Source organism: Aspergillus fijiensis, assembly GCF_003184825.1.
Source record: "Aspergillus fijiensis CBS 313.89 unplaced genomic scaffold BO72scaffold_21, whole genome shotgun sequence".
Lineage (NCBI taxonomy): Eukaryota > Fungi > Ascomycota > Eurotiomycetes > Eurotiales > Aspergillaceae > Aspergillus > Aspergillus fijiensis.
Genome location: NW_024468997.1, coordinates 287,506 through 308,765, shown reverse-complemented (window position 1 = coordinate 308,765; position 21,260 = coordinate 287,506). Strand labels below are relative to the sequence as shown.

General features: G+C 51.5%; 9 protein-coding genes across 9 annotated transcripts; 1 reads left to right on the top strand and 8 right to left on the bottom strand.

Moving 5' to 3' along the window:
- Positions 1-3,745: 3,745 nt before the first annotated feature.
- On the top strand, positions 3,746-4,434 carry BO72DRAFT_447811 (uncharacterized protein). Its single transcript, XM_040944641.1, has 3 exons — positions 3,746-4,023; positions 4,084-4,125; positions 4,184-4,434. The coding sequence occupies exons 1-3, from the start codon at positions 3,789-3,791 to the stop codon at positions 4,219-4,221; spliced, it is 315 nt and encodes a 104-aa protein (XP_040801675.1). The 5' UTR covers positions 3,746-3,788; the 3' UTR covers positions 4,222-4,434.
- A 175-nt stretch (positions 4,435-4,609) lies between these two features.
- Positions 4,610-5,989, bottom strand: BO72DRAFT_527502 (kinesin family protein; the record flags this gene model as incomplete). The annotated part of the gene is made up of 1 exon (XM_040950103.1): positions 4,610-5,989. The coding sequence occupies one exon, from the start codon at positions 5,987-5,989 to the stop codon at positions 4,610-4,612; it is 1,380 nt and encodes a 459-aa protein (XP_040801674.1).
- Positions 5,990-6,680: 691 nt separating this feature from the next.
- BO72DRAFT_495960 (P-loop containing nucleoside triphosphate hydrolase protein) lies at positions 6,681-7,901 on the bottom strand (the record flags this gene model as incomplete). Its single annotated transcript, XM_040948588.1, has 1 exon — positions 6,681-7,901. The coding sequence occupies one exon, from the start codon at positions 7,899-7,901 to the stop codon at positions 6,681-6,683; it is 1,221 nt and encodes a 406-aa protein (XP_040801673.1).
- A 952-nt stretch (positions 7,902-8,853) lies between these two features.
- On the bottom strand, positions 8,854-9,790 carry BO72DRAFT_102835 (uncharacterized protein). Its single transcript, XM_040938886.1, has one exon. It carries the CDS (start codon positions 9,625-9,627, stop codon positions 9,007-9,009), a length of 621 nt encoding a protein of 206 aa, XP_040801672.1. The 5' UTR covers positions 9,628-9,790; the 3' UTR covers positions 8,854-9,006.
- BO72DRAFT_102851 (Zn(II)2Cys6 transcription factor domain-containing protein) lies at positions 9,791-11,909 on the bottom strand. Its single transcript, XM_040938887.1, has 5 exons — positions 11,778-11,909; positions 11,716-11,723; positions 11,154-11,665; positions 10,919-11,098; positions 9,791-10,857 (listed from the first exon to the last, which is right to left on the bottom strand). The coding sequence occupies exons 1-5, from the start codon at positions 11,849-11,851 to the stop codon at positions 9,955-9,957; spliced, it is 1,677 nt and encodes a 558-aa protein (XP_040801671.1). The 5' UTR covers positions 11,852-11,909; the 3' UTR covers positions 9,791-9,954.
- A 289-nt stretch (positions 11,910-12,198) lies between these two features.
- BO72DRAFT_477246 (RTA1 domain-containing protein) lies at positions 12,199-13,247 on the bottom strand (the record flags this gene model as incomplete). Its single annotated transcript, XM_040947428.1, has 4 exons — positions 12,199-12,453; positions 12,505-12,745; positions 12,797-13,175; positions 13,231-13,247. Coding segments are annotated over 4 exons (892 nt in total), but the record flags the coding sequence as incomplete, so codon positions are not given.
- Positions 13,248-14,767: 1,520 nt separating this feature from the next.
- BO72DRAFT_477245 (LysM peptidoglycan-binding domain-containing protein) lies at positions 14,768-16,504 on the bottom strand (the record flags this gene model as incomplete). Its single annotated transcript, XM_040947427.1, has 3 exons — positions 14,768-15,576; positions 15,730-15,786; positions 16,169-16,504. 3 exons carry the CDS (start codon positions 16,502-16,504, stop codon positions 14,965-14,967), a joined length of 1,005 nt encoding a protein of 334 aa, XP_040801669.1. The 3' UTR covers positions 14,768-14,964.
- A 273-nt stretch (positions 16,505-16,777) lies between these two features.
- On the bottom strand, positions 16,778-17,337 carry BO72DRAFT_458560 (uncharacterized protein; the record flags this gene model as incomplete). Its single annotated transcript, XM_040946380.1, has 2 exons — positions 16,778-16,896; positions 16,953-17,337. 2 exons carry the CDS (start codon positions 17,335-17,337, stop codon positions 16,778-16,780), a joined length of 504 nt encoding a protein of 167 aa, XP_040801668.1.
- Positions 17,338-19,231: 1,894 nt separating this feature from the next.
- BO72DRAFT_428451 (uncharacterized protein) lies at positions 19,232-20,646 on the bottom strand (the record flags this gene model as incomplete). Its single annotated transcript, XM_040943025.1, has 1 exon — positions 19,232-20,646. The coding sequence occupies exon 1, from the start codon at positions 20,561-20,563 to the stop codon at positions 19,232-19,234; it is 1,332 nt and encodes a 443-aa protein (XP_040801667.1). The 5' UTR covers positions 20,564-20,646.
- Between the last annotated feature and the right edge of the window lie 614 nt (positions 20,647-21,260).

Sequence of the window (21,260 nt, the reverse complement as noted above, 5' to 3'; positions counted from 1 at the left end):
ACTAATGATTCCTAGTGATTCCTGCGTCCCCGCAATCGCCCAATTTTTGAGGCCTCTTTCCCCGATCGGGCAATCGGCCCGCTCCGGCAAAACCTTCAACCTGCACCAAATTTCTTGGTGAATGAGAGAGATCAGCTTCAAAGACTGAGCCTGTCCTCGCTGAAACTTCGGCCAGCCTGTCATGCGTGGATGATACGGCGGAATTGGAAAAGTCTGTCTGTTTCAGTTGGCCAGTCCTTCCATTTCTGATCCATGGATCACCCACGGCTGTGCCTGAAGCATTCAGGGCAAAATGATCTAGACCATGGTAGATACGTCACTCTCGAAGGATGAGGATCAACCCGAACGTGAGCAGCATGACCCGGTTGCGGAGCGCGAAAGGAGATCTGCCTCGGTACCGCTCGATATCACAGCCTTGGCGTATTCTCGACGGGGCTTAGGATCGACAATCGACGTCACTAACAGACTTATCAATCCAGTGGTACTCACCTTTACTTGCATTGATGATGATGCTTTAGACAATTAATAGATCTAGCGAGAATTTTCACGCTGCGAATGAAGAGTTCTTCGAGGCCGGTGGTTCAGCATGGAACGCCAAATCCTTCTCATTCTTTCTTCCCTCAGGCGGAGTCAAATCGCTCACAAGATCACACTGCAATCTTGGATAGGCAACAGAGATACTTACCCAGGGCTATTGTGAGTTTCAGCATCAGGGCCCACAAGGCGGGTGACAAGCCGACTGCTGTCAGGTTGTGCCGTAACTGAGAGTCCAGACTTTCCCGGCTCGAGAAAACTGCCTTTCTGGTGGTTCAGCAGTGAAAGAAAATTGTGCACATCCGTATTGAAACGCCATTCATCCAGAATATTTGTCATAAATGCAGGGCATGAGCTCACCTTTCAAGATTGCGGAGTCAGTGATTGAAAAAGATATCGGTGCGGGAGATATATGTCTCATGCAACACGGCCACTCAGTTCTAAACGTCGCTAATTGCATGCCTCACACTCCATCTCTGATAGTCAAATATCGGATAAATAGTCATTAGGGGCCTCTTGGTTCTATCTTCATACCAGAGGTTGAGCGCAATTCCCAGAAGAAAGCTCGACCATGAAAGGTGTAGAGATACCAGTAATGGGCCGTAGATGCGCCGTGACAGAAAAACAATGGATATAGTAATGTGTGCTTTGGCCGGAGGTAGAAAGACTCTGTCGAAGAACTTTCCATTCGTCTCAATAAGCCGAGTAACATTGATAGTGTTGACAACTGTTATCTGAATGAGTGAATAGTTGATCAAGTATGTTAAGCTAAGCTCTCGCGTGTCATAATGAAAGGAAAGCTGTAGCCATGCTTGCCAAGACAGGCAGCTCCCTGCAAATTTGAATGATTGCAAAATTGCCATGGCGAGCATCAGAAAAGTCCGACGCTGATAGCAGCTCTATACGATAAAGTGATGTTGTTAAAGAAGTGCTAAGCATATAATATGCAAATTATGGCATTCGCATGAGTTATTCAATAATTTGATCTGAGTAACAAGCCGCCTATTTGACTAGATCGGCTATTCTAGAACACGGTCGCATGTGCCAACATCTGCGCGTATGTTAATAAATCCTTGATCACGTAGCTCAGATGCTTCGAAACATATCAAGAAGCTAGTGAGCATTATAATAAATTGCTTTCATGAGCATGGTCTGGTCGCCATTGAAAAAAATTTACTGTACTAATAGAACGGCTCCGATCGACGTAATGAACCAAGAACACCGACAGGAAGATCGAAATAGTGAAGCATCAACAAAGATAAACGCCGAAAGCACTGGAAAGCAAATACTGAACTATAGAAGATCATCGAGTATAATTCGCGTAGAATGTGATAACAATACTGCATTAGACAGGGCGGTCACGTTTTCCATGCGAGTTCCAAGTAGTCGCTAGTCCACAGTCTTATTTGTACCATGCTCGTAGTATGTAATCCTCAAAGAGGGATGTGCTGCATAGGCAAGCTCCAATCTCACATTCACAGGATGTTGTTTAGCACCAGCGATGAAAGTTCTTTGCAAACCGCCCGCATCGATGCGGGAACGCATCCAGGCTGATGAGATAATTAGGCCTCCCACCCTGAAGGTCTAGTTGTATATTTAACTTGCTATGCTGAATCTTTCTGAGAGGTTATCTACATGCGACACACAACGCTCAATCTGCCTTGTGTCACTAAGCATTGACCGTAGAAATTGTACGCGGGGATCGTTCGAGAGAATCAGAATGGTTGCTGGTGGTTTGCTTTCGATGGAGCGGGCGTCTAGACCACCTCTTCCTAGATTGTTTGTCTTACTTTGTGTCGTCGACATGCAGTTAATCCAAGCCTGCATGCTGCAAGGCGCTCAGCTTCCTAATTCGGAAATTGGAATCACAAAAATATCGGGATTCTCTCTCGTGTGACTGAGGGTTGTCGACGATGATTTCCATGTAAGAGAAAGTGCGACAACGCGATTAGTGATTGCATGAGAAGATGACTACAAAGATTGAAGAGCTGATGATGCTTTAGGTTGGGTGGCTGTTTGTTTGCAGAATGAAAGCCAGACCCGAGCCCTAGCTGCAGCATGTGAATAGTCGCTCCGCGGGGTAAGAGACAGTCTGAGACTAACACGAAGTCAGCAGCCACCACGTGCTAGGTGGTCAGTATACACAGGGCTCCAGGCTGGTTTGTTTGATCGCCTACTGCGGTTCCGGTGTCTCTTTTATTTTACTTGTCGGATGATGAGACGATATTTCTGTCAATCTCACATTACTACTGCCTTTAATTCTTGCGCACCATCGGCCTGCGAATCCCTAAACAATCACCCTCGACATCGGTCATCGTCGAGGGAACTCTTCTACCCCAGGCCTGAGGTAAACTCGAAACAAGGTTACATCGTCCCCATCTAGATCGCCTCTTCTCTCGATGAATGTCTCACTCTCCAAATTAGCCAATTGGATGATCCGGGACTAGAAGGCTTGTCTAGTCTTGATTGGGCTAAGCAACCCCCACACACTGAAATAAGGTGCATCTCGACTCCGTTCCCCGGATATTACAGCCATTCGCTTCAAACAGGCAAGTCTCACCTACCGATACGAGTTCCCTTTGGACGCCTTGCAGCAGTTCTCGAACAGATAATACGAGCGCACTCTTCCACAAGATGAGAGCAAAACCACGACCCCTGCCTTACGCGTGCGCTGACGATTCGATTTGGGGAATTGTGGCGGCGGCTATAGACGCATGTCAGCATAGTCCAGCCCAATTCAGGCAGTCTGGGGAAACCCCTTCAAGACGGGCGCGTCTCGTGACGACCTGGATCTAGCAGTAGGGAAGGGTGGATTTTCCAGAAAGGGTTAGCACGATCGATTAGTAGTTTGCTAGCCCACAAGATACTTAATGAGTCCAAGGCTGACCCTGCATGATTAGCGTTGGTCTAGCCTCGTCCAGCTGAACCCTGCATCCTTTCCCGGTGCGGCTCGACCCCGACGATCCTCGTGTTTGGTCACTTAGGAGTCATGTCTACCTCACCTTTGCGGGAATTTCCGCAGTCTGCAGTATACACTTGGACTGTTCTGCGGGCAAGCGAGCGAAGCGGGAGTCAGACGGGCGCCTCTCACTGGGAAGAATGTCGGGGCCGCCACGGACAGCTGCAATGATTCAGGGCCCTCAATCTGGCGGGAAAATTATATAAACCTCTGGACGACCCATCGAGAACATCCTCTCATCACGACCATTATCAACATCCTCTACAAGTCTCTACACAGAATCATTCTGATCATCATGCACTTCTTCAAGTCCACCACTGTCCTCCTCGTCTCCGCCCTGGGCGTGTCCGCCACCCATTTCCACAACAACTACGGCAAGAACGGCTGGATCCAGGACAACCAGGGCTCCGACATCCAGCTCAAGAACGGTGGCTCTGTCACCATCGGCGGCGGCTGGGGCTTCTTCTGGGTCGACAGCAGCGTCTGCTCCAAGAACTCGGTCACCTACACCTGGCCCTCAAGCTACGGCGGTATGTTCTTTGCTTCGTACGATGCATCTCGTTGAATAGACAACTGATGATGTGATATAGATGTCTATATCCACAGCGATGGTTTCTTGTATGATGCTAGTGGTGAGTACTGTGGTGTACTTGGGGGGCAAGGGTAAGAGGTACTGACCGTGGTCTCTAGGCTACCAAATCTCCGGCGGTGCTCACATTTGCGGTTAAATGCTGGATGTGATGAGTGGAGTCTGGGGTAAAAAGGGGGTGCTAGGTGGAAAGAAAAATGTACATGTTGATTTGTGGGTTGCAGAGTCCCCCTTGCAGATAGGTGCTGTTCTTGTTGAATCACTGTTGTGAGTCTGCAAGTCATGATTTGTGTCGATCTGAAATGAAGATCCGTGCGCATTGATCCCGGCATGTCTTGCAAGTGAAATTAAGTCTAGAGAGATGGATCTTACAATCCTACCAGCGTTCAGTACTGTAGAGAGTCAGCAATCCGAGGTCTTGCCAATTCGTGATGCACTTGATCGTACATTTGGTCCGAAGTCCGGTTCTAGGCGAATTCCACTCCAAAGTCCATCTAATGTCTAAATTGTCATTTGTACCCTCTTGTCTACTTACCAAGATCCACCATCCCAACCAAATTTCCATACTTCAACGTATTGACTGTGGCCGCCGCCTGACCCAAAGCCGGCGAAGCTGTCAAAATCATCCTTGAACAAGAACCGCCCTTCTCATCCCCACCCGTCGTCCCCTGAAAATGCTCCCTCAGCACCATCGTAAGCGGCGAAGACCGATACGGTATCCTGGCCGCCCTCGCAGCCCTGGCACGAATCACCTCCTTCAGCGCGAGCAGATCCGTGTTAATCTGCCTGCCCGTGCGCTGCTCCTGGGGAGACGGTTTCAACCGCGGCACCGCCGCAATACTCTTATCATGATAGAACTCCGACCCCGCCAGATCCACCAACACCAACTTGCCCCCAAGGCAGGCATGTCCCGCCATCCTCATCACCTCCTCCACCGTCCTCACTGCATCCTCCACATACCCCAAGAATTCCGCCTTTCTAGCCTCTGCCTCGTCAATCCTCGCCTGATCCACCCGATAACCAGGATTAGGGACGTACTTCCCCGCCTCATTCTTCACCAACCCCTTCAAACTTTCCTCCAGATAAACATCCGTCGCCCGCTTCGCAACAGGGACGAACTCCGACTCGCGCTCCACGACCGTCTCCCTGGCCGCCAGCAGCGCGCGGGACACCACCTCCACCTCCAGCACGGCATGCGTCCGCGAACTCAGCTCATGCACCGTCGAAGTCCCCGTGGCGCGCAACGCCAACCCCCCACGGAGATGCGCGAGGAACTCATCCAAGCTCCAGCACGCTTTCGTGGTAATGGGCCGCACCCGCACGCGGCCGTGCGCCAGCACCTCCGTCTCGCCGCGGAGGTGCGTCTTCCCGTCGCCGCCCTCGCGGATGTGGCACTTGCTGTGGCCGTTGAGGAGGTCGAAGGCCTCGTTGCCGCGGAGCTCGTACATGCGGAGCCCGAGCCCGAGGTCGAGGTGGGATGTCTCGTCTGTGGTGTTGGTATTGGTGTTGAGATTGATGGCGTGCAGGGCGTCGAGTAGGTGCTGCGCTGCTGCGAGACACAGTCCGTAGTGCTCGGTGTGCTCGTAGTCGTAGCCGATGATGGTGTGGGATTTGCCGCTGCCGGAGTGGCCGTAGGCGAAGACGTTGCTGGTTCCGCCGGTGAGGACTAGGGGCAAGGTGGGCGCGACTACGGAGTCGAAGACGGTGCGGTTGGTGTCGCTTGCTTCGAAGATCTGCGTGAATGCGTGGCTGCTTTTCCAGGGACGGTGTTGTCGACTCTGCGAGGGAAGGGATATTGATATGCGGTTGTTGGCGGGGTGGGGCTCATAGTCGCGGGTGAGTTCCGTGGGGTCGGACGCGTCGGGTGGGAGCGGGCGCCATCGCACGAAGACGGAGAAGGGTTGCATTTTGGGTCGAGAGAATGAGATTGGGAGTGGATGGTTGTGGTGATGGGAGAAGAGATTTCAGGTTGGGAAGTGGGAGTTCTTAAATGTTGAGTCTTCAGAGACGCCGGACATTCGGGGATTTCTCCACCCCAGCGGGTGGAGATGGGGCGGAGAACAATACCGCAAGGTATTGCTCGATGGAATTCCACACAGCAATAGCCTTTCTATGTGTGTGTGCTCTGTACTGCTGTACAGTACTGTATTGGTCTCGCGGTTCTTTTATCTTATCTGATCAGATGAGTTCCTTATCATATGTACTGTAAGTTATGTGGTACTGTGCTGTACTACCAACATCGAATGTTTACAAGACTGTCATGATGGATAGACCTACAAGAATAAGCCGGGGGGCCCTTTGGCCCCCTACGCGATCTGTAGTGCTGGGTTCAAGGTGAGTCGCCGGATCAAAATCAAAGGAAAAGATAGATCTAACAAAATATGGAACTTTAACAATTTCGAGCATCCAGCTATATCTGATGTATATATATGCATAATTTCCCCCCAACACGGAAACTGAGTGGTCTGCCTAACGATAGGAACCTCAAGAGGGAGCAGCAATTTCGGAGCAATCACTGAAAATCCCATCTGACTCCGACTCTGCATCCGCAGAAGCGGCAGACTGCTCCGTGCACTTGGCGGCCGCTGCGTCAGCCTCCTACGCATCCTTCTTCCCCGTCGTCGTCTCATCCTTCACTGGCCTGCGTCCCTTGCGCATCTCCTCTGTTTTCTCCAGCCACTCTGGGACCCCCTGGATGGCGAACTGCGGGCTCTTCTTGTGGTCCAGCAGATACCCCTGAATTTCGGCCCCACTGAACTCGCCGGAGGGCACGAGCGTCGCGAACTCGCTCGCCAGGGCGTCAAGCGACGGCGAATCTGGCGTGACTGGCGGCGCGAAGCTCAGGGTGTCCGTGTCCGTGGAGGCGTAAGTCGACTTGAAGAGGCTCGCGACCTCGGGGGTCTGGGCATACCCGTAGGCGATGGTCATGTCCACGCGGCCGTGGCGGCGGAGCGCGGCATCCAGCTTCTCGACATGGTTGGTGGTCACGATCAGGATGCGGCCCTCGCCGGCACTGACGCCGTCGATGGCGTTGAGCAGGCCCGAGAGAGTGACCCCGTTCGTCGTCGATGCGTCCCTGCCACCGGCACCGCCGCTGCCGTCGTCTGCCCGTTCCTGCGCGACCGCCACGCAGTCCACGTCCTCGACGAGGACTATGCACCGGAACGGCAGGCTGCGGAAGAGCCGGGCCAGCTGGTTGTCCGTGAGCTCCTTCTGCGACAGGTGCAGCAGATACAGGTCCAGGCCCAGGTGGCCGGCGATGGCGAAGCATAGACTCGACTTGCCCGTGCCGGGGGGCCCATGCAGCAGATAGCCCCAGCGGTAGGGGATGGCCCGATACGACCCGGCGCACGGGTTGTAGCGCATGCGGCGCGTGCGGATCAGGGCGATCGTCTTGCGCCAGTCGTCGTGCTCGCAGATATCCTGGTCTTCCGAGTCCTCGTCGGGGATGCAGGTGATGTCGTCGTAGCGCCCGGCGGTCTGGATGACGAATGCGCTGGCCTTGTTGAGCGACTTGTGGCGTGCCATCCAGAACAGGTAGTAGTTGTACCCCCAGTCGGAGGGCCTGATTTCCACCGTGGTGGTGAAGAGGTGGAGGAGCGCTTTACAGATATATCGGGAAATGCGCTGGGCAACGCAGGAGAGAATCACGGCGAAAGTGACATAGGGGAGATAAGTGAGGGGATTCAGTCCAAAGCGCTTGGTCACAATAGACAAAAGCGATCCGTAGTTCGGGAGAAGCGCCTGAAGAACCTTCTCATACCCTTCCGGATTTGACTTCACCAGGTGGGTCTGAATCTTCTTCAAGAGGCCAGACATGTTGACAGTGTTTATGGTGATGGTAACAGTTGTTCGATGGTGATAACGAAGGACTGCTGGGTTGGGTATATGAGAAGGTGCTTGAGAGGAAAGGATTGAGAGGGGTGATGGAGGAGTAGGGAGCTGAGGAAGGTAGGAGGAAGCAGGTCTTTTTATCCCTTGAGATCGTGGGCATACAAGTGAGCTTTCGTCGTTCGGTCCTTTACAGCCGATCTATGTGCGCAATGCAACAAAGAAATTCCCCGGAGATACTGCTATTGTGGGTAACAATGCTATTGTGTAAACAAAGACATCGGATGTCCTGATCCTACGATAGCTGTCTGGTGCATGCCACAAAGCTACATTTGAAGTCAAGCATCTTGTTCAGAGTTCAATAACGATCAATTTTGAATAAATTACCGCTGCTCGCTCACTGCTCAAAGAATATGTTCTATGGAAGGTTATTGTCGAAGCTGAAACTTCAATGCTGAGCTCAAGCAATAACACTAGGTCGTTCAACAGTAAGCTCATTGATCCTTAAATATCGAGGTCAAATGATGTCTTTTCTTTGCTCTCTGAAGCCATGTCAACTACCTCTAGTCCCCAGTCTTCAACAAAGTGCAAGAATCGATCAAGGAAAAGAACGGATCAGATAGCAGAAAGAGCCTTCACAACGGTGACAAAAGTTATACCTTCAAAGACGAATAACTGGAATGAATCTCGTGGTAGCTTTGTTTGTCAATGGGAGCATCACGAGCACACTTGACATGTTATTACAGATCGACAGTGTTGCCGTTGAACTCTTTTGGTGCTCGCAGTTGGGCCGGATCGAGAGAAGAGCAGCAGAACCACCTACACTCTTTTGCCGGGTTTTTCACTCGTTGGCGCCAAATATGCGTCTGAGGGAGAACGATGAGTAGAAGAAGGCCAAGCGTGGCTACGCTGCACAATGCCGAATACCATCTATACGCCCTCTAGGATAAAACTACACAGGACAAAGCGTTTTGCCAGGTAACAGCTTACTTGTCGCTGACTCTTGTACCATCATATCATAACTGCTGTTCATGACTTTTATCACCTTCTTCTGTTGTTGATCTTTATGCGCATGATGTGCATCTCTGCTTTATCAGTCACAGCCTATTTGGAGAATCCCCTGGCACAAGAAGATGGAACGTGAAACAAGAAAAGAATGCGGCACACACATCCTGCCACCCCGACCTGCGAACTTCACCATTCGCCTTCCTCTTGAGAACTTTTCCCTCCCTGCCATCGCCAGCAAAGCCCCAAGGATTATCGTACCTTTGAATGGCCTCTTAGCCATCATCCGCCCAATTGTGCCAGTATGTGATGTACACGTGATCCTGCCGTGAGAATGCGGCATCGTAGTCGAGATGGGGGATGCCCTCCCTGCCGTGATTCCAGAATCGATTTCAGATCGTTGCGGTGAGATACGCTGCTCGTCTACAGGGGCATCTCCATGGAACTCTGCGGCAAGCATCCGGGATTCTTGATTGTCGTTGGCATTGAGTGGGTGTTCGGAGTCGTTCCAGCGCATGTAGAAAAAGGCTTGGTCGTTTGGGTCTGGCATTTTGGGCGCAGACCTTTGACGAGATTTTGGAGGATTTCGTGGGATGGAAAGCAGGAAGATGAGGGTTGTGTTGCAGCAATGAGAAGGAGAGTCGGTTCGGGTTCCTCGATATCGCTGTGGTGAGCATGTAATATAGCTGGATGGCAAGGGTTGCGTCATGACAGGATCATTGCATTGTGGCCTGTCAGTATAGTAGGGGAGGCGCAGGGTGGCAAGTTTGACTTCGTTGCTGGAGTTTGTAGAAACTCTGTCTGAGTGTGTCAGTTTCAGGGTTGTCGTTTGGCAAAGCTTGCTGCTGACGGGGCTGTCAAGCTGGATCACGAATCAAGCCGCAGACCCTTAAACCGCGGAAAGCCTCCTTCGAACTCAAGTCCAGCGACCAGGAGATTTAAAATATCACAAAACCGCAAGTGGATCAAATATTACAGTAGCAGGTTTTGAGGCACAGAAAACTCTCAGAGACTGGTCGTCTAAACCAAGCAGTCGTTACCACCTGAAGACTTCTTTTCGTACACCCCCAGCATCGAACGCAGCTGAGTGCCTATAATAGACCAACGCGGTGGGTTCCTCGCCATCAAACACGGGTAGGAAGTCCGACACTCGCACGACAGCAGGCACATCGGCACAACTCGCAACAATATCTAAACCCTCCTCTTCAATCTCAATCCATTTATCCGCGATCGCGGCCACGACGGCACTGTTCCACACTCCTTCCTGAACTGCAGAGGTACGAAGCACCCGTACAGCTCGCCGGCGGATGTGAGGGTCACGGCACCGCACGGCGACGTTGAACATGGCTGCGATAATGCCGAGATCGAGCGAGAAAGTTTTAGGAGTTGGTGAAGGAGGAAAGGAAGCCGCGTCTGAGGGATGAAATGGAGAAAGAATTGGGGAGAACCCCACAATGGACTCGCCTAGGGTAACCATCTCTGCGAAAAGGCCACAATACTTGTCCCAGTCGACATTGTCGCCTGCCTCGGCCTGACCCGCAGGCTCGAAGATATCTAGCGAAATCAAGCAGTCGATCTTACGTAGCTGGAGCACTGCGAGACCGCGCCGCTCGCGGTCCGTCAAGGGAGCACTGCGCTCACGCAGAAAGTCGTCTAGTGCGGTAGACCAGCGATCCAGCAGGGAAATCGAGACGTCACGCAGAGCAACAGCCGCGTGATTTAACCCATTCACTAGCTCTATGGACTCTGAGAAAGGGGAATGCTGCTCCGCCTTCGTACGTTCGTGTTGCAGCCCCATATTGCGCTGCCGGTAGTAGTACGTGTAAATTTCGAGGGTCTCGCGCGCGTCTGCTAAAGAGTGGAACACGATGGGTCTGTCCAGCTCAATGACCAGCTCAGGCCAGATGTTAGCACGCGCTGCACTCATACGGTGGACGGTCTGTAGCGCTCTAAGATTAGCAACCGCATTCCTCTACTCATGCCGGGAATGAGCACCATACCACAATAATTTGCGCTTGCAGGCGAGTAAAGAGGCCACACACCACGTCGATGGGAACATACGGCATGCGACCTTTGCTCAGAGCTGTGGATTTGTCGAATGGATTGGCTCGAAGTTCATCAAGGATTTTTAGTCCGCTGGTGATGTGAGTGATAGCCGAACCGTATTGGCCGCGCATTGCCTTTAGCTTAGCTAGTACGCACATCTTATTACACGAGATATCTAGACACGCGTACCTCGAAGCAAGCGAATAGAATACAAGACATTAAGCAGACGTCAAGGGGCTGTGAGCCGCCCGGCGCCGGCATCAGACAACGCATGGCGCATAGGTACTGTCGCAAAGCAAAGGAGTCGTGCATGATCTGAGTGCCGGTTTGGTAGACAGTGCCCGCATCACGCTCCAGGCGCTCATGCAGCGAGCCCAATGCAACAGTGACATGGCGGATGGCCGGCTCGTGGTGCGCAGACTGCAGTAGCAGGCGTTCCCAGAAGACACATTCGAAGTCGCCGGCCAGCTGTGGGGCAGTCTTGGCTATAAAAAACTGGAACGAGCGACGCTCTCGGTCGGAGATGAGTAGATCATCACCGAGCGACCGGGGAATGAGAGGCCTTGTGAATGCGTTTGATCGTAATGTCGTGAGGCTAGACGAGGGCGATGGGGGCGGAGCCTCGTAGCCGTCGCACACTCGGCCGGTTGAGGTACAGCGCAGACAGGCCGGGCGCTCTTCGGTGCACTTGACGCGGCGCTCTGCTTTCTTCAGTCAATCATTGCTAGACAATGGTATGATCTAAAATTACCAATCTCACTCACTCCTAAGTTCGGTCAGCAGGGATCTTATTGACTTGTGGGGTGCACTTACTTGCAGGTCAAGCAGCCGGTGCGCGTCTTGGGACGATACGACCGCTTCCGTTGTCCCGGGGCAACTCGGGGCATCGATCTAGTAGGTGTAGGTGCGTTGGGTTCTAAAGCGGTTCATTGGTATCGAGCCGGGCTGACGAGTGAGATGGTGAAAGTGTGGACCGATGCTGGCGATCTTATCGACAATCACCTGGGTCACATGTCGCAACTTGACCGCTTTAGGTTAGTCGATCGGAGAAGCCGGTTGGGTTATTTATAGCAAGCTTACAGTAAATGAATCTATTCCAAGTCGAACTATACCCAACTCACCAACATACATAGTCTCCAATATCTTGAAAGATAAGGAGCGTGAGAAGATACCAAGGCTGAATCTCCGCATCCATCTATTATACACGCCGTCTAATCAACAAAAGCGACACGCCTCAGCACTCTCCCAAGCGAACCATATCATCACTCGGCATCTCCTTCTTACTGGTCACACCCATCTTCTTACGCTGCTTCCGACTCGGCATATTACTCTCCTTGCCCGGCATAATCCGACCGGGGTGCACCACATTGAGCAGTACAAGTGCCAACAGCATCGGCAAAGAGTCAAGGCAGTACTGGTACGCCTCGTGGGCGGGAATCTCGCTGTCGAGGCCCTGCGCATACTCACACAGCCGGAAGATAATCCGCATCTACTGCTTATCAGTCGTCTTTCTTGGCACCATGAGAGAAAGAATGCTTACCGTAATCAGGGCAAGACATGTATAGAGCACATAGAGTAAGAGCAATGCCTTTTTCGCGTCCGAGCGCCGCTGCTGGAGCAACTTGCGGTGGAAGGCCACGCCACAGACCACGAACACGAGGACGAAGAGCTGCTGCACGCCGACTCCGGCCATGTATATGTGTAAGCCCATCATTTCCGTACTGTAGGAGACGTTGTTGCCGGCTGCTTGAGCGGCTCCGTAGACTTGGACGATGAATGCACTGTTGCATTGTCAGAGTCGGCTTCTAAAAACCCGATACAGAAAGCCATACATTATGTCTAAAGCCACGAAGAAAAGACCAAAATGCCAGGGCCGCACGCGTAGGACACGCGCGTCATCGGTGAAGTTCCACACCATACGGCCCATAACCATGTAGACGAAGGCGTTGGTCCAGAGGGGTGCGATAAGTATCAGCACAAACCACGCCGCGTAGTCGGTGTAGCTGGCTGGGTTGAGAATGCTGAGAATGCGAAAGATGTAGGTCACCGTCTGGATGAGACCGGACATGACGATCACCCAACTGTAGAATTTGCGATGCAGGATCGTCTGTGCGAGGTGGGCGAGGGTCGTCAGGGCGAAGAGCACGGTAAACAAGTAAGCTGCACCAATCGAGGGACAGAAGGTCCACATCGTGTCTGGTGTTGTTAAAGCTAATAAATTGTCAGGTACTGGATCCTTTACGGTTCATCGAGAGGAATACTGTACCTTTGCACTGCGTCATGGCGGCGGTGGTTATGAACAAGAATTAGCAAAGGAGAAATGTGGATAACCACCTCTGGTAGTGAGATACCTACTTTAAGTAGGATTTCTCCTTCATATTGCTGCCTGATGAACAAAAGCTGAGTTGTTGTCATCGTGAAGTTCACCTAGGGCTGGTATACGACATCTAGTCTGATTGGCCCGCTCGTATGGACGCGCCAATCAAAACGCCATGTGCTTGTCCGATATGTCCCCACTTCATGGCACTTGGCAGCCGAGTCTGGCCGCCGGCGACCAACGGGAACGACTAGGGGAAGGGTGTTCCTACAGACAAATGCTGAACTGTGGGAATGTAGACCGATTTATAAGATTTCTCCTATGATGGTCGGGACTTGGATTTAGTGCCGGGGTGCTGGAGCCCCACGTTACAACAATTTGGTTGGTGACGCTTTGTAAAATCGCTATAGGCAGATGGATATCGTTGTATTGTTACAGTAAGGTAGGCTACGCACGTAATGTTTCTTATATGATACACTCCCAGTCTTTAGGATCTTACTCTTTGAATTAATCCTTGGTATTGTTGGCACAATATCTATATAGGCTGACTTTATCCATATTTCGACAATTGTTATAAGGGGACAGAACGATTCTTTCTGGTAAAATCGATTTTCACTTCGGGGTGAAGTCGTTTTGGCGGGAAATTGTTATAGCGATGATGGTCATATCGGCGGTTTACAGTGCCCAGATGTTTCGAGTGAGGAAGATCCCGAAACGAGAAGCTCGTTCCTGACTTAAATGCTGGCTTGAGTGGTAGCCCAAGTGTGTTAGACGCTCAGTGTGGCTCAGCATTGCTTGGCGTCTGCGAGGATCTGGTCCGGTCAGGGCAAGAAATTTATCCCAATTTTCGAACCCTCATTACGGAGTACATAGCAAAGTTTTGCGCCGTCCTTACCCAGAACTGTCTCACGGAATGTTGAAGATTCTCGATGTCCTCCTATAAAGTTTGACCGGTGAGACATATCGGCGAGCAGCAGCACAACCTGCAAAAACCACGATGTTGGAAGCACTAGGCTCTGTGTTACGCCCGACTCAGAAAAGATTCACGCCAAAACTGATCAACAAAAATGAACAAGTACTCAACATACTGATCACCGCGAAATGCTCGTGACCATGGTAAACCCCACACGAAAAGAGGGAGCGATGACAGCGAGTAATGTAGCGATCACGACGACCAAAAAGAGCTACAATGGCCAAATCCACTACCATGAAATTGTACCCACCATCCCTCGAGGTGACTCTCTTTTCTTGAAGAACCAGATGCCAGGATAGGGTGCTGGTTTCAAGACAGAAAGAATATCTCTCGAGCACTCAGACTACGATTCCACGATGTGCGCTTTCGTCTTGCAGAGCTTTAATCAGAATCCGAAGACGCAACAAAAGAAGAACATGGATCTGTCACGGAAATAGTAGTTTATTCATACTGTAATCTGGATATGCGTAAAGCGGGTTGCGCTCTAACTACTGTACCTCAGAAAGGACCTTCCCATTACTGCAATATATTTGAACCACTTTGCGTCGAAGGTGACTATCGATTCTGAAGCTAGAGACATGATCAAAAGACAAATTGGACAAAGGGTACATGTCACATATCGCAAAGGCTGCGCCACCACAAATGAAGGAAAGCGTCTCTTACTGCCTCGACCACTATCGATCCTATCTCCTCACCTTCCCGTGCCAGCTTCAGATAAAGGCCTCGAAGCTCATGATCTCTGGGGGACGCCGATTGTATTCCTCCCACGTAAAGTGTTCCAACAAATAGAACCCTTGGAACTCCGCCTCGTCATAGAGCACATTGATCCAGCCAACGTCCTCGAGGGTGCACCCTTCCAGGGGCTCGGCTTCTGACTCCCCGTCTGAATCAGACTCTGGACACCACCGGCCATTCACCATCCGCACAAAGCCACTGAAGTTACCGATCGTCTCTGGATTTGTTGGGTCTGGCGCATTCAGGACGGATTCCAAGGCTTCCTGATCCACCTTGATAAAACACCGGTACCGGCACGTTAAACGCATAAGGGCCTGTTCGAGGGTCTTTCCATGCTCTTCTTGAACGGCCACCGCAGCCCACTTGTTGAAATGCTCCCGGAGGACTGCCGCGGTCGCGCCGTCAAAAGATGGGTCCTGGAAGACCGTCGGGCGGAAGGTGTCCATCAAGTCGAGGCCATTAAAAGGCTGCAGCTTTTTGGGAACGTGGTAGAGAAACCGACGCATGAACTCTTCCCAGTCGGACTCGCTTTGGTAGGTGCACCGGTACACCACAAACCCCCAGATCTTGAAACCGTCGAGTTGCAGCTTTCATTCCAGCCGGTCCGCATAGTTTTCACTGGTCTCCATGGTGTGAATTCGTTTTGATGGTTGTATGAGTATTTCATCACCGTCGCCTGAGGTGGGAGCACTCATTGTGCTCTCAAAGTGAATCGCGGTTCGGGAAGCAGGGAATGGCACGCGACCGGTGTAAAGGGGAAATCGGCCGGCGGTGCGGGACACAGTGGCCGTCCTGATCTGAGCGTAGAAACGGTTATGTGAAAGGCCTCTGCTGATACGCATTCTATGGTTGCAAGAGGTTCTCTTAGGTCATCGTTGATAAGGGGTGTGATGCAAGGATAGGAGGAAAGTTGAGTTTGAAACAGAAACGAGCGAAGGGGGAGGGGGGAGGTAACACTTTATAACTACGTCTACCCCGCAAGCCCTAAGACGGTCATGAGGTTGTAGAAACCCTAAGGCGCATTTCTGCTGTCATACCTCCCCATGTCAAACCGCGCCAATCATGCTCATTAACTAATGCTTTGTCTCCAGAACTCATTTGCAGGATTGACAATCGGCCGCCGAAGACGAAACGCCCACGCAAACGGCATACCCAATTTCCAAAGTTTGGCAATCAAACCAAGCGCGGGGTTCCACTCATACAGTTCGCAAAGATGATGCCATATATAGCCTCTAGCTGGGCGCACGAGTCCCCGCTACCCACAGTATGGAAATAGTTACAATTGTATGCGATTCCTGTCTGCGTCGTGGCGTCCGGGCTAGAGGTGGTAGCAGACGAGGCCGGCCCCTTCACACAATACGCGTATCCCAGCCATATATTGGCAGAAGCGGTGCCAGTGCTTGGGTTCCATTGATAGAACTGAGTTGCAGTGATGCCAAATGCACTCTCGCTCGAGGGACAAATATCACCGCTTGCTACGGTGTAGAATTGCTCGCATCCAACTACTACGCCCATTTGAGTCGGTCCGGTGACCTCAGTAGTTTGAGTTGTGGTTGCGGTCTAAGTGTACATTACTCAGGCTGTCGTCGTCGCACTTATTGAGCTAACGCCAATGCACACTGCGCGCTCGTCAAGGCCAGTGAAATTTGCGAACAAAGTGGTATCGCAGTCCCCAGTTAGCCAGCTGTTCCAAGCAACAAGCTGCGCCATTGTGATTTCATAGGCGTCAGCTAGCTCAGCACACGAATTTCCTAATTCCAAATTGTCAATAAAATTTAATTCTATGATTTAAGGCGCCATACTTCCGATGTCTTGAGTGTCAATGGTGGTAAATCGGTCGCAGTCTGAGGCAGTACCGGCCTCCGTAGTGCTCGCAGGAGCGCAATATGTGAAATCATCGTCCGGTTCTATTTGTGCGGTTAAATATCATAGTCGCATCATATGAAGCAATGCAGCTACCTACTAGTGCTGTTTTCATATCTCTGTACGCAGTAACTGTTGGTCGAAGTGGTGGTACAGTTGGTCGCGTTATGGTCGAGGCTGGGGTTCCACATCAACAAGTCGTCAAAGGAGACGTCGTATCCAGCCGCGAGATACTGGCAGGTATTGCTGGTATACATCGGATTTGCATAGAAGTAACAGCCTGAGATAGTTCCTGGGGCAGTGGGTAGCAGTGTGGGCTCAATGAATTCGTAGCCGGGGTCACTGGTACTTGTGGGTATGGCTATGTTCGCGGCTGAAAACGTTGCGGGGGTCACGCTGATTGGCAGGAAACCCGAGACAGTATATTTAGGCAAGCTGGTGATAGAGCCAGCTGGCTTGATACAGTATGCCTCACATAGCTCCATGTTTGTACAGTTCTGGTTTATCTCTGGGTTTAGAAAGTAGAAATCGGTTAGAGAGATGGACTGAGCTAGTAAGACCCGAGCACAATCGTCCCCTTCAAGCACCTATAGCCAAGTTAACTGAGATACATGAGATGTGGACAGGAAACATGGCAGCTTATACCGTGTACCACTAACTACACCTCTGATTGCTTGACTTGGTCCTCATCCAACAAAACATTGCCAATCTAAATTAGCATTTAAATCAAAGTAAATATGGCACACTCACTTCGGAGGCACAGCAGGAAGAAATGGCGGACAGGTAACATTAGTAGCTAAAGCCTCTTTGCACTCATCGCTGAGCCCAGGGTAATTGACAAGCATCTGGGTACCAGCGGGCTGTTGCCCTTGCGCCGACGCAGCCAGCAGGGCAATAATGCCAGTCCATAGCCCTTGCATACTTGTGTTGATGAGAACGATAAACGCGCAATGGGCTCCGGCGAAGGAACGATCCAAAGGGCAAAGAAAAGTAAGTCTATTTAGCAGGGACCTGAGTGACCGAGAACCACAAAGATTCAACATCCCGTTGATCAAAAATGTGCTTGTCGGCTGATCCTGGGGGACTTTCCGGTGACAAGGGGGTATCGAATCACTCACAGAAAATCGACCGTTGCCCTTGTCGTGTTTGGAGGCTTGTCCGGGGACATGGGTGGGGGGGGGGGGGGAAGCTTTCCGACAGGGCGAGTTTCCTTGGCTATCCAATCTGGACCCTGAGGCTTGAGCTAAGTTCCTAGTCTACTCAATATGTAAGGTAGTAATAGACTAGAGTACCGGCAGGTGGAGATTGATGCTGCTCAAGCGAGCAGAGTATAATTAGACGAGGTCCATGCATTCACAGGTGGCCAAATACCCACCCTGCTCAGGAAGGAGCCCAACTTAACTTATGGTGGCTACCTCCTACGGTACCTATCCATGGATCCATGATCACCCATGGTAGATCTAGTCACTTTCTTAGCGGGGCCCGGCGTTCCTTAGCGTATGTTAATTGGATCCGGACCGGTCCGACAGGACGATCTTCAACCATTCGATCGTGACAGGGCTTCAGCTAATTTTGCGCCCTCCGCATCTCCGAGATTTTGTGTCAACATTTGGGTAAGTGACAGAGATAGCGTGAGGTATCGTCTATGATTGGCTATCATCACGCACGTTCGGAAAGATTCCGTGCACGGTGTAACCTTACTCTTCGTTTTTTGAATCTTACCCCCCCTGGCGATCGGCCCACTACAGTAGTTGTCAGGGGCATCGTAACCAAGACGATGCTCACTGATTCGCCATTGAAGAGAGAAACCTAGGTTCCAAGCCAGCATCGCCTGACATGGCTCATGTACCAGAGCATATCCAGCATGGGGCCACATACTCCAGTACTTGCCTTGGCTGCACTTTCAACTCTCCTGCTGGTGCGAAAGTACTCGGACTTTCCACTAGTTCAGTAGACAGGGGCCAGAAGCGCTTTCCCGAAGCTATTCTGACACCGTCTCGGTAGCAAGGTGACTCTTGTGCTGCGAAGGAACTACCTCATTATCGGGGGAAACCTGTCAACGCAGGCTCCGGGACAGAGTGCCCTAGCCCTTCTGATGCTTGTGTGACTGGAAACATCAATACTTGAAACACACCACCTGAGAAGGCTATCTCTCGTCAGCTCAGTGGTTGCTGAGCCTCTTACACGAAGGTTTTAGACTGTTATAGCTAAGATGATATAGGTTACAGAGTACGATCATTCTAGAGAGGTAAAAACTTCTGTTTGAGTGGAGATAAAATGGTACAATTCAAGTATAACTTACAACTTTCCGTTGCCTGACTGCTATTCAACAATTCATTTATGAAGACATGGCACGGCTTTGCACACGGACTAATGTCATCAATCCGTCAGACTACTCCTTGCCTCCTGTTCCTCCTGCGCCAAGCGAGCTGCAGCAAATTCGGACCATCGATAATTCCTTTCTCTTCCATCTTTCAGTCTCGGCATGTAATCGACTGGGACCTGGCTCCCGTCAGGACCCGTAACAGTAGGACGATTCTTTCTGGTTTGCCCATTACTAGGGCTCGCTGACCAAAGACCTAAGTTGTAGAGCCTCCATCGGTCCCAGAAAACCAATCCTAGTCCGAGTAGTGGTCGAGGATCTAGAAGAGAGCCTGTTTGGAACATAGCCGGACGTTCATATGCCTCATATGTCGGCAGCATCATCCATAGATTACCAATATTTCGTTCTTGCACAGCACAGATAGTGTTGCCCCATTGTCCCAAAACAGGCTTGCACGTATCCTCCTCGGGAGACGAGAGAGGTGGGGGACTCCAAACCCCGAAGCTGCGGAAAGCAATGGCTTGAGAACCATCGCTACCTTGGGGATCCTGGCGCCTGAGAGACAATGCATCGGGCAGCTCCAGCCAAAACCGTAGATAAAAGCTATCGAGGTTGGCACTCAGGGGTTCCGATAGGTTTGGATGGGGACAAATATCCTGCAGACACTCCGACACAGCCCGCATTTCATCCCCGGTGGGTTCTCCGTCTGGCGTTGGCCCGCGTTCAGGCCTTTCGGAAGGGATATCAAAGTCCGAGACTCGTAGATGGAGATGGAGCTCGCTGAGAGACCAGCCTATCTGGGGGACGATTTTCCAAACATCCGAATACAGCTGTAGATGCCACAAGGCTCGGTAAACACGGTACTCTTCCGCCCACGATGAAGGACCGGCTTCTTGCGGTGGGTATGGCTCTTCCCCCTTTAGCCTCCCGGCCGCATCCCTTCCGTAGCCTATTGGTTGCACCGCCCGGGTGCGTGCCAGAAAAGTGGTTAAGCAGGCGCATGCCAGTCGCTGGATATTGGCTGCAACCCGGACCATGTCCCGCAGCACAATGCCGGTCACAGAGCTGGGGCTCAGAGGTGAGGAATAGTCCTGCGCCATAAACTCGGCTAGAGTCAGATTGCATCCGGAGGAGAAGGAAGAGCGCCGGAGATCCGCACACATCCGGAAGAACCGGTGCAGTTGATGGCTCGTGATGGGGTTTATCCGCAGAATGCTCTCAACGAGGTGGATAGCACCAGGGTGGGCTTGACCTGAACCTTCCTCCGGGTTGAACAATAGGGCAATGTGTGACGAAACTTGAATCAGGCTGTCAAGCCCAACCCAATCAGCGGCTTCCTCGCTGATTGAAGATATGAGCTCATGAGGTAGGGCGCTAAAAGGGTCCATGTTTGGGATGAAAAGAGCATACAAGGTGTAATTGGCGCTACCAAGCTGATGATAAGGGGGAAAAAACCGTCCAGATGTTGCTGTCTGGGCTCTCAAAAAGGGCCTGCAAGCCAAGATAACGCCAAGAAAAGACTAATCAAGACTATTGAAAGAGAAAGGGGACTTGTTTTAGCCCCGCTTGAACAGGAGCGGGGCGGAACCGGACAAACTCCGGCCCCTGCTCAACGGCGGCTGTTGCCGAGATTCCCGCCACCGATGGTGATCTATCTGTAAGACCGTTCCTAGTGTCTCGATCCCAGATACTGTATATACTAGCAATGCTGTCATTCCCTCATCGAGGATACCATTTCATTTTTCAGTCATGGAGCGGTTGCAGTCTCTCGGCAAGTGACCACTGCCTCTGCCTGTGCAGCTCAATGTGCCACACTATCTACGTGTCAAGCCTGGCTATACTCCACCTCGGGGCAGGAATGCCAACAGTATCGCGAGCAGCCCGTCTCCAAGGACTATAACCCGCTATTCGTGTCCGGGAGCTGTCAAAGGCCAGCAGCAGTCTTGCCGGCCTCATCAATTGCCCTTCCCTCTGCCTCCTCCGGAATCCCGACCGCCTCTCTATATGCAGTGAGTTTTCTGAGATTTTTCTTCTTTTAATCCTCTTATCAATGCCTATACCTCCCTACTAACATGACAAATTCTG